This window comes from Lycium barbarum, chromosome 8, assembly GCF_019175385.1.
Source record: "Lycium barbarum isolate Lr01 chromosome 8, ASM1917538v2, whole genome shotgun sequence".
NCBI classification, from domain to species: Eukaryota; Viridiplantae; Streptophyta; class Magnoliopsida; order Solanales; family Solanaceae; genus Lycium; species Lycium barbarum.
In genome coordinates this window covers 132,905,959-132,923,927 of record NC_083344.1, presented here as the reverse complement: position 1 = coordinate 132,923,927, position 17,969 = coordinate 132,905,959, and the positions used below count along the sequence as shown (strand labels likewise).

General features: G+C 35.5%; 2 protein-coding genes across 5 annotated transcripts; both read right to left on the bottom strand.

The window, feature by feature from the left end:
• Positions 1-569: 569 nt before the first annotated feature.
• LOC132607584 (cytochrome P450 98A2-like) lies at positions 570-6,115 on the bottom strand. 4 transcript variants are annotated; one of them, XM_060321617.1, is made up of 5 exons: positions 5,623-6,115; positions 2,944-3,021; positions 2,624-2,856; positions 1,740-1,974; positions 570-1,211 (listed from the first exon to the last, which is right to left on the bottom strand). In XM_060321617.1, exons 1-5 carry the CDS (start codon positions 6,107-6,109, stop codon positions 811-813), a joined length of 1,434 nt encoding a protein of 477 aa, XP_060177600.1. In that variant the 5' UTR covers positions 6,110-6,115; the 3' UTR covers positions 570-810. The 4 variants fall into 4 exon arrangements, with proteins under 4 accessions (XP_060177600.1, XP_060177599.1, XP_060177597.1 ...); XM_060321616.1 differs by having other exon boundaries at positions 2,944-3,028; positions 5,624-6,115; XM_060321614.1 differs by having other exon boundaries at positions 2,624-3,028; positions 5,624-6,115.
• Positions 6,116-8,647: 2,532 nt separating this feature from the next.
• LOC132608382 (uncharacterized) lies at positions 8,648-9,814 on the bottom strand. Its single transcript, XM_060322407.1, has 2 exons — positions 9,422-9,814; positions 8,648-9,169 (listed from the first exon to the last, which is right to left on the bottom strand). Exons 1-2 carry the CDS (start codon positions 9,812-9,814, stop codon positions 8,648-8,650), a joined length of 915 nt encoding a protein of 304 aa, XP_060178390.1.
• Positions 9,815-17,969: the final 8,155 nt, after the last annotated feature.

Below are 17,969 nucleotides of genomic sequence, written 5' to 3'. Positions count from 1 at the left end.
ACCAGTCCATTTGAAGGGAAAACTGTGCAATTTCTTCTCTTTAATGCAACATTAAATGAGCCAAAAAATAGGTGATTTGTAAAGTTTAGGAATTGGCCTAATTGGTCTTTGAATGCTGCAGAGCGGATTACCCCATGAGCTAGCCTTGACCTCCATCTTTCATCAAATGACATATATTTGACCATTCAATTGTTGACATTGTATAATACGTCAGAAAAATGAAGAAATTTGTTGTGCCATGCTAAGTCCGAGGTGAATATCTAATTTAAAAATTAAGATGTTATTTTACATGCTCTAGTGTTTCTATGGCTATTTTAATCTTTATTATTTACTTATATATATCGGTTCGACATGAGTTTACATTGAAAAAATTTCGTCTCTTTGCACTTTTCAAGGTCAGCTATTAAGTAAAAATCTCTCTTTATTTCTTTTGTTAGTTTGCCCACGTGGAACATTGGAACAGGCTACAGTGTTAAATGAAAAAATGTTTTCAAGTTCAATTAGATTATTATACAAAATAATAAAATATATCGAGAACATATTGAAACTTCTATAGTACTTCAAAATTAAAAAAATTAATGGATACATTTTATTTCAGAAAGATGTTACAACTTCATAAGACTTGAAAGTAAAACACATTTAATTAACTGACGACGACAACAACAAAAAAAAAGATTTTACATATTACCACCGAGACTTACAATCTGGTGGTATTGATAGAAGGTTGTGTGAGTTTTGGATCTGATTGTCCTGCTGATTCGATATGTGTGTCATGGTAAAACTTTAAAATAAATAAATGATGTTACATGTTCATTCAACATGTGTGTACAAGTGTAGAGGCAACCGAGGAGTAGGAACAACATGTAATGGAGTTTGCATGTAAGTGACAGTACCAGGACTCTCCATCATATCAACATCTTCAAACTCAACACCTGAAGGCAATGACCAAACAAAATGGTGCAACAAATGGGCTAACATAGACGTGACCAAATTAATTGCAAGGTTCGTCCCTGGACATGTACGTCTACCAGAACCGAATGGTAATAACCTATAGTCATGCCCCTTCATGTCAACATCCTCTTTCATGAATCTTTCTGGCCAAAATTGTAAAGGGTCTTTCCAAATTCTAGGATCACGACCTAAGGCCCATACATTAACATGTACAATTGAACCTTTTGGAATGTTGTAACCACCCACTTTAGCATTGTTACCTGCAATGACAGATAGAGTAGGTAAGAAACAGGTTTAACTGAACTCAACATTTCAACCCGAATTATTATATATATATATATATATATATGTGTGTGTGTGTGTGTGTGTGTGTGTGTGTGTGTGTGTGTGTGAATTTTAAAGGTATAACAAACGTCTACAAATACTCACTAATTAGATAGGATAGGCCCAATCACTATTCAATCCTGGAAGCAAGCAATTATTTCGAATAATAAGAAAGAGACGACAATTTCTAATGTTTTACCTGTAAGGTTGTGAAATATATGAGTAAACATTAGAATTGAGTATAATGTTGTTCAGAAGGTTAATTTTTGTAATGACTATATTTCCATAATTTTTTAAGATAGGGACAAAATCTAAATGGGGACATTTGCTTAAGTCAACACTACAATTTAAAAAAAGAATTTCATTTTGAACCCATAAATTCAACAATGTAATGTGAGTCTAGTAAAACAAATCTTAAGGCTGAACTCATCAAATTAAAATTCTGAATTTGTCTCTAAACTCACCGGCCATGTGAGGCAGCATTAGGGGAGTTGGAGGGTGCAACCTTAGCGATTCTTTGACTACATATTGTAGATAGGAGAGTTTGGAGATATCTGTTTCATTTACAATCCGATCCGACCCGATAACCCGGTCTAGCTCCTCTTGGACCTTTTGTTGAACTCTTGGATTCTTTACCAATTCTGCCATAGCCCATTCAACAGTAATGGCTATTGTGTCCATCCCTGCTGTTATCATATCCTACACAAATTATAATTGACAATAAATTAATGATTTGGTCTTGTAATGGCAATACAAAGATCAACTTGAAATGATATTATTTATTTATCTTATGGTTATATAGAATATTGAAACCTATGCGAAAACAAAAACACTTTACTTTCTCATCACTTATTTAGAGAAAGTAAAGGTGAAATGCACATATATATTTTTTATAATTTAAAGACGTGTTGTGTCGATGCCCAAATCAGATAGGGGCTGATGTAGAGGGTCAAGTCTGAGTTTGGATAAACCACAATAGCTATGACTTGTACTTCATATATGTCATAAAAGTTCACTACATTAAAAAAGAGTATATAGAATCACGAACTACAACACATAAAGTTCAAATTCTTAATCCGCCTCACTAAACCTTTGCTGTTATATTAATATGGACTTAGTTCAACTTACCGTGTAGATACAATTTATACTATATCAAAATATTTTAACACGTAATAACATGTTATCTGCTTTATGTGTAATTGAGGTTATTAGTTTCACTTATTATAGACAATTACTTATAGTTAAATTTAATTAGGTCACTTGAAAGCACAAATAACTTTTTACGCTGTCAGTATATGAAAATTAAACTCTATTAAAATCCAATATAAAAAAACATTAGTATACGTACCCAAAGAAGGCCAATAACAGTGTCATCACTAAGATCATACTCCTTCTGAAGGGTAAGCAAAGCATCAACAAAGTGTTGTTTAGTTTCCCCAGTTTGCTTCCTAGCAAGTGTGTGTTCTTCCATTATAATTCTTGTAAATTTATCCAAACGCCTATCTTGTACCTCAAGAGCATTATTATCATCTTTAAAAACCCAACGTAGCCATGGCACAAATTCTCCCAAATTAAACTTTCCTGCAATTTTAATCCCATTGGTTACAATGGCTTTGAGCTCTTCACCTTGCTCTTCAACTTCACCTTGTGGATTCACAAATCTCTTACCAAATGTTAGCCTTGTTACGTTGTTGAATGCTACTGATCCCAAATAGCTCCTTAGCATCAAGATTTTACTGACATTGCCTGCAGATATGCACATAGACGGATTCAGGATTTAAACTCTGGACTACATTCAAGAAAAATGCTTATATAATCACTTAAAATAAAAATAGCTAGCAGATGTATAATATATGTATAATCCATTAAAATATGTGCATAACCGTGTATGATCTGCATATACTGGCTAAGAAAAGTAAACAATGAATCTATCCGCCTATTTGTGTGAAATTGGCCTACAACAATAGGTAAATTTGCATAACGAGATTGATATGGTAAATGAAAATAGAATGATAATTTGCTATAACCTCCCTTAATTGCACTAATAATGTAAATATTCTGTACGTCTCAAGTATATACTATTCGAGTTCGTGATCTTGCCAGATCTCCATTTAAAAATATTCAGTAAACCTGTATATGTACTACTTTTTTTTGGTGCTGAAAGCTATATATGTACTTTAATACGATTAAAACTTCCACTTTCTAAACATAGTATCATAAAATATTAACCAAGGTCCAAGGTATGGTAAACAAATGCTTCTCTTCGAGTAATTAAATATACTTTGACTTTTATATTCATTATTGTATTGCTTCCATATTGGGATTAGCTACACATTTTTCTTTAATAATAATTAAAAAAAAAGCGTGTGCTATGTGGTCCAAATCTGTCTCCTATTGATTGGAATAAGAAAAAGACTTTCCTGTGGAATTGTAGTGCTTATACAGTTGAAGGACTTTAATCACGCTAATTTTGGATATTATTTGAACCAGTACTTGATTAAAGAAATGATAGTGATTGATGCTCCTATCCTATCTTGGCCAGTGTTGACTCAGTCGAGTATTCACTCTTAACCTATTAACTACGTAAAAAAGAAGAAAGAAATAAAATCTAAAACTGCACCATATCGTTAAACGGCCGAAATACAAGTAGTGCCTAATTTTTTGAAATTACCTTTTACGTCATATTCATAGTAGATAAAAATTTACAAGTTGATTCACCACATAATAAATTCAAATATGAGGAGTCTGAACTTTAATACTCCCTCTGTTTCAATTTATATGAACTCATTTGACTGGACAGGACATTTAAGAAATAAGGAAGACTTTTGAAACTTGTGGTTCAAAATAAGCCTTGAAAATTTGTGTAACTGTAAATCATTCATAAAGTGAATTTGTTTCCAAATTAGGAAAGAGGTCATTCATTTTGGCATGGATTAAAAAGGAAATAGGTTCAAACAAATTGAAACAGAGGGAGTATATCTGAAATGCAGGTATATATAGCTGAAGTTTAATTATTTTTGTCTGAATTTCAAGCATATGTAGCTGAAACCGCGCATATTTGTTTGAACTTCAGCAAGATGTGGTTGCATTCAGTTATTTTTGTCAGAACTTCATACATTTTTATTTTAAGTTCATACATATATAGTTGAAGTTAGGGGTGTACAACGTAAACCGACAAACTCCACCAAACCGATAAACCGAGTCAAACCGAGAAAAAAAAAATCCGACTAGTGATTTGGTTTGACTTGATTAGGTATTGGGAAAAAAAACCCGACCATATTGGTTTGGTTTGGTTTGGTTTTAGCTAAAAAAAGTCAAACCGAACCAAACCAACCCGACATTACATGTATTCAATTTTTAAAATATTTTATACATAAAAATATTTATTTGTAATGTAATTTATCAATATTTCTCAACTTTTTTCGTAGTTTTTTTTATTCAAGCTTGTACTTAGAATTTTGACTGTCAATAAGTTTTATATCCTATGGATGTTAGTAACTCAAATAAGTCCAAACCAAAACTAACTCAACACTAATGATAACAAAAGAAATTAAATTACCACTAAGAATGACAATAAAGTTGGATATCTATTCTTTAGTCTTATATAATTGGTTTAGAGAGTAAAAATACATAACTTAAGTTCTTTTTCTTTGTCATATAACTAATACTTGTTAGCCGTCCTTATTTTAGAATGACTTAGTATTTTTAGATTATGGTTATTTTCTTTATAGCTTATTAATTAGCAATATTTATCTTAACCGATTTTATTATCTTTTGTTGAATATTTTAATACAATGTCATCACTCTTCTCACATTTTGTGTTATTTTCTTAATAAATGCCTTAATTATATAGTTGTATCTCACTAGGTATAAATAAATATTTGAAGTAAAAGTGTATATGTTTTGTATCAAGACTATTCCGGGAAAAAAAATCGAAAAACCCGAGAAAATCGAATAAACCGAAAAAACCCGAATTTTATGGTTTGGTTTGGTGTATAAATTTTAAAACCCGACGCAATTAGTTTGTTTTGATGTTTAAAAAATCCAAACCAATCCAATCCATGCACACCCCTAGCTGAAGCTAAACCATACCTAAACTTCAGCTAGAAAGCCTGAACTTTAGTCATATGCAGCTTTAGACATTTTGATCTGAAGTTGGCCTTTGTCGCCACAAATAGTTGTTCCAAAATAGACAGACATACAAAACAATTTTAATAGTGGATACATATTAAATAGCAATGTCCAAATAGAATATCCGGCCAACACGAAGTAATCAATGAGAAACCCCACAAGATTTACCCTCAAAAACATAAAACAGTTAAGAGTAAAAGTGAAAAGCAAACTTACAAGACTTAGTAGAGTCTCTGAAAATGTTCTCAACCATGGCAGTAACTTCATCTTCTCTAATAGGTCTGAGAGCTTCAAGTCTCTTTGGAGTAAAAAGCTCAAGATTACAAACCTTCCTTACTTTCACATAATGAGGCCCATAATCTGCCCAAATCAAATCCATCCCATTTTTACTTACATTTTCAAGAGGCTTAGTTCTAAACCTGTTGGCCAAATGTTGGTCTTTGTCTTTAAGAACTTCTTTTGCAAGTTCCGCATTATTCACCACCACATTTAGCTGTGATCCAACGTAAAAAGAAAATATGGGCCCATAAATTTGAGCCCATTCGGCGAAGCACCGGAACCTCACCGGCTTTATGTCGAAGAGGTTTCCTATGAGCGGCCACGGCCAAGGCCCTGGCGGCAGCTTGGAGGTGAGCAGGTGGTAGAGCTTGTAACATAAAAATATGAGAAGTATAGATATGGAGAGTACTAAAGGAAAAGCCATAATGGGAAATTAATGTTGTGTATGATCAAATAAGGCAAGCTATGGTCCCTTTAAATACTATTTTTTCATTCCCTCAAAGAAGAAAAAGTCGTACTTAACTATTTTCAAACTCGATAAAGATCAAGATATACACACGCTCTGTGTAAACAAAATTTATACTATAGTTTATTTATTATAACAAGTACTTAACTTTTTTTTTTTGGCAATAGAATGTAAATATTACCATACCAACAAATTGTTTACACCTAAGGAGCACCTAACCCTTAGTCATCAGTTGGTGTCAAGCGTATTAGGCCTCAAGGACTAATTACATATTCTTGCCAAAAACCATGCACATTTCCTAGCTATTTTGTAGTCTCTAAACATGTTAATTCTCTTCCTAATTGTCATCTTTATCTGTTGCATAACGAAGTCTCTATGTACAGTTTGCCCTTTGAAGATTTTCCCGTTTCTTGCGCGCCATATATGGTATACCACTGCCCCGTAGCCTGCTGCTACTGTTTCTCGTTTAACCTTGCTCCATCTCTTTTGCTTAATTTGTTGTAAGGTTTGCTGCACACTTCCTAGCTGCACTTTAATCCCCATCCAGTCCTGTGCTTCAGCCCACAGCCCTTTTGCCCAATCGCAGTCCACAAATAGGTGCATCCCATCTTCTTTCTTCTGCGCATTGCACAACACACACATACCGTCCTCACAGTCAATGCCCAGTCGGTTCAGCCTTGTTCGTGTTAGCAGTCGCTGCTGCACAGCCAGCCATACCACCACTTTGTGTTTAGGTAGCGAGATTTTACTCCAAATCAGGTCAGTGACTGCCATTTTTGGCCTGTCGCCAAGCAGTGCAAAATATCCCCTTGTCACAGAATACTTACCATTGCTGGTGAGGCAATACCTATCGTGGGAGTACCAGCTGATCATTCTCATTTTTATCTTGTGGAGTTGTTTTCAGTACCAACTGCAGTCTTGTTTTGGGATGTGATTCCAAAAATCTGCCTCGTCCTTCATATAAATGTCATGCACCCATCTTACCCACAATTGCTCCTTGTTATGCATGAATTGCCATATTAGCTTTCCAACTGTTGCTATATTCCACAGTCTACAGTTCTTCATGTTCAACCCACCCTGTTTCTTTGGCCAGCAGAGGTCTTGCCAAGCTACTAATGCAATTTTACTTCCCTCCTCTTAGATCCCAATAGGAACTCTCTACATTGCTTATCCACCATTTTCAATACACTCTGAGGAAGTAGAAGTACTGATTCCCAAAAATTGTACAGAGAGAATAGCACTGAATTAATTACCTGGATTCAGCCTGCATATGATAGGTGTCTAGTTGCGGAGGCCCTCGTCTTCTCGGTGATCTTAAGGCATAGCTGGTGGCATTCCATCTTGCTCCATTTCTTGTGAGATAGTGGCAGCCCGAGGTATTTTATTAGGAAAGCGCCTTCGAGAAATCTTGTTATCTCTAGCAGCCTCTGTTTAACGTTGTCTTTTACCCTTGCTATGAATATACTTGACTTATCACTGTTTGCACTTAGACCGGTTGTATCCGAGAAATACTTAATAGCTTTCATTACTCTAGTTACTGAGGCCTCTGTCCCTTTGCATACTATCATTAGATCATCAGCAAACGTTAGGTGGGTGAGTTGTTGTTCTTTACACATTGGGTGGAACCTGAAATCAGGCAGCTTGCTCATCCTTGCCATTATTCTTGAGAAATACTCCATAACCAGGACGAAGAGGAGGGGTGAGATTGGGTCACCTTGTCGTAGCCCTCTTTTTCCTGGAAAAAATCCACAGCCCTCTCCATTAATTTTGATAGAAAACCAAGGTGTAGTCACATACTCCATCACTAATTGAATGAATTTTGGAGGGAAGCCAAATCCCTCTAGCATCTCTCTCACAAACTCCCATTTGACCATGTCGTACGTCTTCCGCAAATCAATTTTCATTAAACACCTTGGAGTAGTTTGCCTGTTATAATGCCTTAGTATGTCGTAGCTGTCACGACCCAATCCCGTAGGCCGTGACTAGTGCCCGATCTGGGCACCCGAACCCATCTATCAAATATTATCTCAAATTCTATCAACTCATTCTAGTATATGGCGGAAGCCGACAAGGCTTTATTTCAAATTTAGGTAATTTCCAGAAAAATTTCGGCAGAGTTTCCTTTATTTTACGGACTATCCAATATACCTTGCACCCAGAAAATACCAACAAAAGCCACACAGGGCTAACCAAGCAATATATAAACATACGGGGTATAACAGTGGCACACAAGAACATTTTGGACTAGTGATCTTCCTTGTACAAACGCAGCTTGTGTAGGATTCACTATTGTTGGTAAGACCTCTTTTAGCCTACTACATAGCAGTTTGGAGATGCATTTATACAAGACATTACAGCACGCAATTGGCCGGAACTGACTAGCCTGGACTGGTTTCTCAACTTTGGGGATGATGGAAATCATAGTGGCAGTTATTTGTTTCAGGATTTTTCCACTTGCGAAGAACTCCAAGACAGCTTCACATACCTCATTTCCCACTATATCCCACGCTGCTCTATAAAATCCCCCTCCATATCCATCCGAGCCTGGGCTTTTGTTGTCCTTGATACTGAACATCGCTGTCTTAATCTCGTGCATGTTAATGGCTGAAGTAGCCCCCATTGCTGTTCTGCTGATACCGTAGGTCCATGCGCAAATATTCTATTATCGGCTGGTTTCCTTGGGCCCCCAGAGTCACCCAAGAGTTGTTGATAATACCTCACAAGCACCTCTACTACTTGTGCTTGTTCATGCTGTCGCTGCCCATGTTCATCCTGAATCTGAGTGATGGTTTGAATCAGCTTCCTCTTCTTAATCATAGAGAAGAAGTATTTGGTATTATCGTCTCCTTGCCTTATCCAAGTTGCTTTGCTCCTCTGTAGTAATAATGATTCAGCCAAGAAGACTGATCTTCTGAACTTAACATTTAATTCATTTTCCTCCCTTTGTATAGCATCATTCAAAGCGGTCTGCTGCAGTTGACGTTGGACCCTCCTCAATGCCTCTCTATCCTGATTTGCCTGTTGCATTAAATTGCAAAAACTTGCTTTATGTAGCACTCTTAGCTTACGTTTTAGTGCCTTTAGTTTTCATACTACCTGAAACATCTTACGACCCCCGATAGGCTGGCTCCAACACGATTGTATGATATCCCCGAAATCTGGGTGGTTGCTCCATACGTTGCAATATTTGAAAGCTTTCACCTTTATAGATGATGGTTACGAACTCTGAACCACTATAGGGCAATGGTTGCTGATCCCCTCTGGTAGTACATGTGCAGTTATAGTAGGCATCTGATCCACCCATTCACCATTGACTAACACTCTATCAATTTTTGAAAAAATCCGAGCAGCCTGTTTGTCGCTCCAGGTATATTTGTTCCCTGAATTGGCCATTTCCTCCAACCCACAATTATCGATACAGTTTTGGAAATCAGTTACCTCAGCTAGAGTAACTGGATTTCCTCCCATTCTATCATCTCGATGCAACACGACATTAAAATCTCCCAATATTATCCACGGCTCCTTTCGATTTACACTTAGATGACTTATATGATCCCACAGCATCTTTCTATCTTCCTTAACATTATAGGCGTACACAAAAGTTGCCACAAACTCAAGTTGCATAGGAGTGAATTTTACCCGACAGGTGACAACTTGTGCCATTTCCTATATTATATCAATCTCAAACCAGTCCGGCCTCCATATGATCCATATCCTTCCATTATAATGGGAGGCGTGATTACTATGGTGATGCCAACCATTAAACATACTATCAGCTATCATATTAACCTTGTTGTTTTTTATTCGTGTTTCTAACAACCCAACTAGCCCAACTTCCTGTTCATTGCAGAGGAGTCGAACCTCCTTCTGCTTATTGAGGCCATTTAGGCCTCTTACGTTCCAGCTTAACAGCTTAACCATGCCCTGAGGGGTAATTTTTTGTCCCCTCAGTCTGGCGAGCTTGCGTGGCTTGCACTTCATTTTCCATTATGGCATTCTCCAGTGGCTGAAACGAATTTGCAACCGGCACTATCTTTGTTCCACTTGTGGTAGCTAGAACCAAGTTTGCATCTTGATGTTGCCTCCTTCCTACCTGTTTTCTCCATTTCCTTTACTGGGGTAGGTTACTCCTAACGTGTTGCCCTGCACTTCCAGTCGACTGTTCCTGGTGTACTCCATTACTGCTGCTCTCCTTTGTGGTGTTTTCCTTGATTTGAGGTTCCTCCTTCTTCTCATTCGCCTTATTCCTTCTACAAATTTCAGTAGTATGCCCATACTTTTGACATATGGAACACACTGATGGTTTCCAGTCATACATCACCTTCTGCTCTATAACCTTCCCCCTTTCATTTCGGAAATATATCGTATCTGGCAGTGCATTACCAATTTTCACTTCAACCAACAACTTGGCAAAATTTAGTCCCACCTTGTCTCCGTGTTCTTGTCGACCATAAGTGGCTTCCCCACAAGGCTCCCTATCTTACTTAGGCCCTTGGCACTCCGGTATTTGAAGTCAAGCGCAGGCAGCTTGATCCAAATTGGAACCGAATATAGTTCCTCTCGCGAGAAGTCCATATCCGCATCCCATGCTTTCACTATCAGTGGTTTGTTGTCGAAGTGGTATATTCCGCCTTGAATAACTTCGTTTCCCCCCCCCCCCCCCTCCAGCACTGTCAAACCTCACCAACACTATTCCATTCTTCCACATTGCTATTTTATTAATCCCCCATTTCCCCCATTGTCTCTGAATATAGCCATTAAGCACTGAGAATGGTGGGTGTGCTCCAAGTACGTAGCATACCACTGCGTTCTTCCAATATTCAAGCTCAGAAGCGATGTCGTCTTCCTCAATTTCCACTATGAGTTGAGTTCCTGCACTAACCGGCCTTACATAATCCAGCTTGAAACCCGCATTAGAGATTTTTGTGATGTCAAAATTATCCCAGACAGATACCACCGACTCATTCTCCTTCGTCAGACCAGCTGGGTATGCCTCCGTACGTTCCACCTCATCTGCCCATGATTTTCGTCCTTCACTCGCCTGGGAGCAGGTAATGTCTATCCAGTCGAGTATATTCTCCCTATCCACCGCTACTTTGGACTTGCGAGGACTGTGGGTGGTTTTATTCTGGTCTAGATTTGCCACCAAATTGGTTTCTAGCTGCTTCCTCTGCTCGTCCATGGTTACATCCACCATCCTAGCTCCATGGTTTGTGTTTCCCCCTAGCTTAGGTGACGTATCCCCCTTTTTTTCCAGAGATCTGATCGGAATTGGTCCCGATTTGTCAATCTCACTTATTGCCCTAGTTCTCAGCATCGCTGTTGCCAGACCTGTACCACGAACTGATTTCGCTCCGTCATTCTGTTTCCCAGAGTCTCCTTGTTGTGTTGCCATCATCCCGTCACCTTTTTCCGGTGGAATCGTAGACTTTTTCGTCTTACTCATGGTGTGGCGTACGATAAGCTATCGTGCGCCGAGAGGAGCCAGTCTATCCATCCACCTCCTTAATTATTATTACTTAACTTATTTTTAGGATTATAATTAATCTCACTTTTTAGGGAGGCTTTCTATAAATACACTTTTAATAATATGATAGTGTAAAAACTTTCTTACATTGATCATGTACATAACTTAAGCTCATTATTTTGAGTGAAATTTGAGGTACTTAGTTATCGTTACTGTAAAAGAATCAGTAATGATATCATGATTTCTATGATCAAATCATATTCATATGGTGTGATCAATCGTGGAGTTGAAATTTTCATTAAAGAAATGAAATATATAAGAGAAAAAAACACAAATAAGACAAGAAGTATGTATATGCGATGTAATTTTTCGACGGAAATTCAAATGAACCCCTTTACGGTCCTAATAACATCGCCTCTCCTTGTCATCTAACTTGTGAAGAGTGAAAATACTTCAGAAAACCATTTGCTGATTATTCCATATTGACCTTATCCAAGGATTGCGTTATTTCGTAAATTCAGTTGTCAAATTAATAAATTATAACTTGCGGCATGACCAAGTTGACTCTTCAAATTGTTTGACAGCAATAACTATCCCTGTCTATCTAGAATAATGGCAACTCTTTTTCCTGATATTATCAGTTTTTTTGGGTATTGTTTATTATAATTCATGTAGTAATTAAAAATATTTAAAGGCACCACTACATATATTTTAAAATTTAAACACCCTTGGCAACGCCGAAAATGGTAGGATGTGATAAGTTGGATTAAATTAATACATATTTAGGAGCTAGATCTATCATACGTTATTTCATTCTGCTGAAGTCCGTAAAAATATAATTCTCTTATTGAAAAAAAACTTTTACCTTTCTCCCTGCTGATCGATGCAATTACATAAGCTGAGAAAGTAATAAGTACTTTTATACATTATTTCTTATAACTTGTGTTAAAACATCAGAAATATAGAAATGATATTTTCTACTTCTAGATAACAATATATTCAACTTCTAGTCATATGCGCTCTTGTTTTGGACATTTATTACACTTTTGCATTGAAGACTCAGTATTTTCAATTGGCTGAAGCTAAGGCCTAGTTATTAATGCAAAAGATCTTTGCTGAACTCAGAGAAAGAGATGTTCAACTAAATTTATGTGAATAATGTAGAATAAATTTTTAGTCGAAATATTCAACTGAACTGACTATTGTGATTTAGCTACGAACCATAGCTAGTTTGCTGCTGCATTAGACGACGATATCGTAGATATAATAAGCTACATAACAAAAATGCCACCCTTATCTCAGTTAAAATAGATATATATACTCTCTCCGGATAAAAAAATAATGTCCACTTAGCCTTTTTTCTTGAGTAAAAAAAAGTGTTCATTGATCAAATCAAGAAAGAATTAATCTTATTTTTTCAGATTTGCTCCTATTAAGTGTTATGTGATCAAATCACCTCTTTTTATCTAAGAGTTAGTATTTTCTGAAGGGATGTGCTAATGGACTCTTTTTGATCCGGAGGGAGTATTTTCGACAAAAACATAACAAATACATTATCATACATATTTATGACGTCGACACATATTGTCAATTCCAACTCGTGGTTAATTTGGACACTACAAGCCTAAATGAAGCGATATGGACGGTATGATTCATTTACCGAATTGTAAACACTTTGAATTGAGATGAAACTATTGTTGTAGTACATTGTGGACATTTTTTAAAAGAAAAATTTATCTTTCAAACTAGATATGTCACCTTGAAATTAAATATGCATGACATAACAAAATTCTGGCTTGTATGCAAAAAAATGCCAACCTTTGAATGGTCAAATATGTCTAATTTGAGCGATGATGGTGTGATCATGGCTAGCTCATAGCGTCTCCGCGTTCTTACTATTAATAATAAAATAAAGTTCTAATGTTTAAAAAAAAACTATCTAATTTAATATTATATAAACTTCATTATTAAAAGGGCGCTAAATTCTGTTCTAGTTATTGTAATATCTGAATAAACATATATACTCAACCTTCAATTAATTAAAATGCACACTTTGATTCCTTTGATCGTGACTATTCACATATTTACCATAATTGTCAATTGATCCACCATTTAATTACTCATGAGGAGTGTGAAGATGGAGTTTTTTTTTTTTTTTTTTTTTTTTTTTTTGTTATACTTCTTGCAAATGAGAGAAGAAAACATTTTATTTGGAATTATGAAGATGGTGTTGAGATTGAAATTATCAGGGCGTCATGTGGAAGCTAATAATTGCAAACCTTAAACACGATAAATCGGACAACAAAGAAATACATGCTAAAAAAGACATAATATTCTAATACAGTTTGATCAATTGATCTACATATGAAAAACTAATATGAAATTAAAGCTGAAAACTGTTATTGAGGGAAAAATCTCCCCCTAAACAAAACTCTCTAAAGGACTACACTATGGATGTTATTATGTTATGAATGAGAAGAGAAATTTTCTATTTATAGAAGTCTAAAACTTCTCCTACAAGAAAAGAATAAATATGGTAGAATCCTTGTCTACAAAGAAAACCTTTTCTACCAAGAAATCCCTTTTAAAGTAAAACACAATTATGGTAGGAAATTCAGCGCAAACCCTAACATATATATTTTAATTTCAAATGACATGAGGTAAAGGTTTCAATAATTTATTTCTGCTAAAAATTACTTTGGACATTAAGTAGTTTCTTATTTGAATTAGGCAAGAACTCCCTAATATTTAGTAATTTAAAATTTCAATAAGATTTTATTTATATAAATCATTTGCTTAATAATTATTACTTTGAAATTAATTGAAATTTATAGACAATTCTATAATGAATTTAATAAAATAACAAAGTTGAACGACGAAAATATCTCTTAAATATTGATCGACTTATAATAGAGTTTTAAAGAAATACTACTTCTGAAATTTCGTGTCCAAACTATTTTATAAATCAGTCTTTGCTATTGCGATTAAATCTATGTCCTACCTATTATTGATGATAATTATAAAACCATATCAATGAGGAAAGCGTATGAGACTCAAAATTTAAACAAAATTGTAATAATATGAAATAACTTAATATTCAAGATTTTGATTTCAATTAAATATTATTATCATATTAGAATAGAGATAGACATTGTTGTTGCCCTTTCAAACATATCAGTAATTTATTTCGAATACCCGCCCCTTCCCAAGTTAGTCATTACTTCGATTTGGACGAAGCTTGAGTTTTGTTACATTTGAATTTGAGTAAAAAGTGATTATATTATTTGTATCATGATTTTGTAGACTTCATCTTCAACTAAAGATTTTATCAACATTGTTGGCAATACAATAATATTAGTCTGCAAAAGGAATTGTTTCTCAATGTAACTCTAAGGACAATTTTATTTTATGTGATACACGTGAGTTTTAACTTTAGTTTGATTTATTAGTTATTGCATTCATGAGTAACATATTTGTTCCTTCTCTTTCTTTTTGGATATCCTCAAATAATAAGTTATTAGTTAGTTAATTTTTGTTTTAATTTCTTGACTTCTAATCTTCTATTACAATATTCAAGTTGTACAGGGAAATCTGAAGCCTCTATCCTTCGAGTGCGTACTGGGTAACCTGCATACTATGCAATAACTCGCAAATCACACAGGAGATATAAATGGCACTAGGCAAGCCCGGTAGGACGAGCTCTGACTGAGAAGGTTGCTGGTGAGGGGAACCGATACCAGGTCTCCTATATGGGAAAACACTCACCCAATCAACTCAGACAACCCTTATGGGTTTCAAGTTGTAAAATTGAACTATTGAAGTACACTAATGTGTTGAATTTATTTGCAAAGGGTATTTGATGCAACGTCTACATCTAGGACTAAACAGTAGGATTGAAATGTTATGATGCATAATAACTTAAGGACCAAAGCTTCCTATAATAATTGAATGGTAGGTTAATATGCAAATTCACTTTAATTAGTATCTAATTATAATTCTAATATGTTACAAATGGTCTTTTGATTCAAAGCACTTGCTAATAATTGACATAGTATTAACGTGCGAGGCACGTTCGTAGAAACTAGTTTTTTTTTTAAGTGCTTATTTTAAAAAAAAAAGTGAGGAGTTTGACCAAGCTTTTGAGAGAAAATAAGTACTTTTGGGGAGTAGCAGAAGCAATTTTCAGAAGCTAAAAAAAAGTAGTTTTTCCCTAAAGAAAATGGCTTTTCCCTAGAAACACTTTTTTTAAAAGCACTTTTAAAAGCTTGACCAAAAGCTAATTGCTGCTCAAAAGTGTTTTTTAAATTAATTGGCCAAACACAAACGGTTTCTCACAAAAAGTATTTCTTTTAAAAAGCACATTTCAAAAAAAATAATTTTCAAAATAAGATGATCTTAGAAGCTTGGTCGAACAGGCTGTGAGATGGGATTAAATAAAATGATATGGATAGTGATGATTCATATATCGAACTGTAACTGGATTCAAATTGAAGCGACATTGCCCATTATTCTTGTAGTTCTCATATATAGACTAAGTAGGCGTTTGGCCATAGAAACCAAAGACTTTCACTTTTTTTGGAATTTTGAAGTTGGAGTTGTGTTTGCATTGGCCGTAGTTTTTAAAATTATATATTTTTTTTGTTGAAATGTACTTGTTTTGATTGTGGAAAACTTGAAAAATAAGTTTTTTAAATTCCAAATACAACTTCAAGTTATATTTGAAATTTTCATGGCCAAATGCTGATTCTGAAAAAAAATGAAAAAAAAATCCGAAAAAAGTGAATAATTTTTATGGCCAAACGACACTTAAGTAAGATCTTCTGACATTTTTGAAAGTAAAATGAGCTTTCAAACTAGATAGTCACCTTGAAATAAGCATGACATAACAATATTCTGCCATATGTGAAAAGTGTCAACCTTTAAATGGTCAAACATGTGTAATTTTAGGATAGCGTGATCAAGGCTAGCTCATGGCGTCTCCGCGTCCTTACTATTAATAGTAACAATAAAGTTCTCGTGTTTAAAAGAAAATATCTTATCTAATATTATATAATTTCACCTATAAAATTCATCTTACAGTTTCATACTTTTCAAGTTTTTTTTTTTTTTTTTCTTCTTCGCTTTGAGCATGCACACTTCGAAATTTACTAGTCTTAATAACTCGCACCACGATAGAAGATCCACTATGATTGAAATATTATCTATTTTGAAAACTCGAATACTGAATTATTATCATGTATATATATAGATATATAACGGTTAAATATAGTAGTAAAAATCTTCGTGATAAATGTTTTAAGTTTGTATGATCTAAATTTTCCTTTTTAGGGATGAGAAATTATCGTTGTTATTGATCTTTCAGAGAAAATTTAAAGCTTCATAATGAAAAGAAATTGCATTTATGACAAGAAAAAAATTAAATTAGAACAACAACAACAACAACAACAAGCCCAGTATAATCCCACCATGTGGGGTCTGGGAGGGTAGAGTGTACGCAGACCTAACTCCCACCTTGAAAGGTAGGGCGGCTGTTTTCGAAAGACCCTCGGCTCAAGAGAGGAAAACAGGAGAGGAAAACAAGACAAAAGGTCAGATAGGGCCAAGCATATCGAAAATAATATGAAAATAAGGAATAACAAAAGCGAGAAAGTCATGATAAAACAGTCTGGAAAGAAAGGAGCATTAACTACTATAGATAAATAAGATAACCAAAGTACAACGGCCCAACAAATATAAGCAGCAATCAAATGCAAAAATCAAATGACAATAAACAAATGAGCAAAACTACAACTACTATGGTGAAAGATAAGCCACCTAGCCTTCTATCCTAATTTGAGTCCTCTACAACCTCCTATCTAAGGTCATGTCCTCGGTGAGCTGAAACTGTGTCATATCCTGTCTAATCACCTCTCCCCAATACTTCCTCGGCCTCGCTTTACCTCTCCTGAAACCGTCCATAGTCAACCTCTCACACCTCCGCACTGGAGCATCTGTGTCTCTCCTCTTCACATGCCCAAACCATCTCAGTCTCGCTTCCCGCATCCTGTCCTCCACCGATGCCACTCCCACCTTGTCTCGAATATCTTCATTCCTAATTCTATCCCTCCTAGTGTGCCCACACATCCACCGCAGCATTCGCATTTCCGCGACTTTCATCTTCTGAACGTGAAATTTCTTGTCTGGCCAACACTCCGCCCCGTACAATAAAGTCGGTCTAACCACCACTTTGTAGAACTTGCCTTTAAGTTTTGGTGGCACTTTTTTATCACACAGCACTCCGGAGGCGAGCCTCCATTTCATCCACCCTGCAACAATACGATGTGAAACATCGTCGTCGATATCCCCATCTCT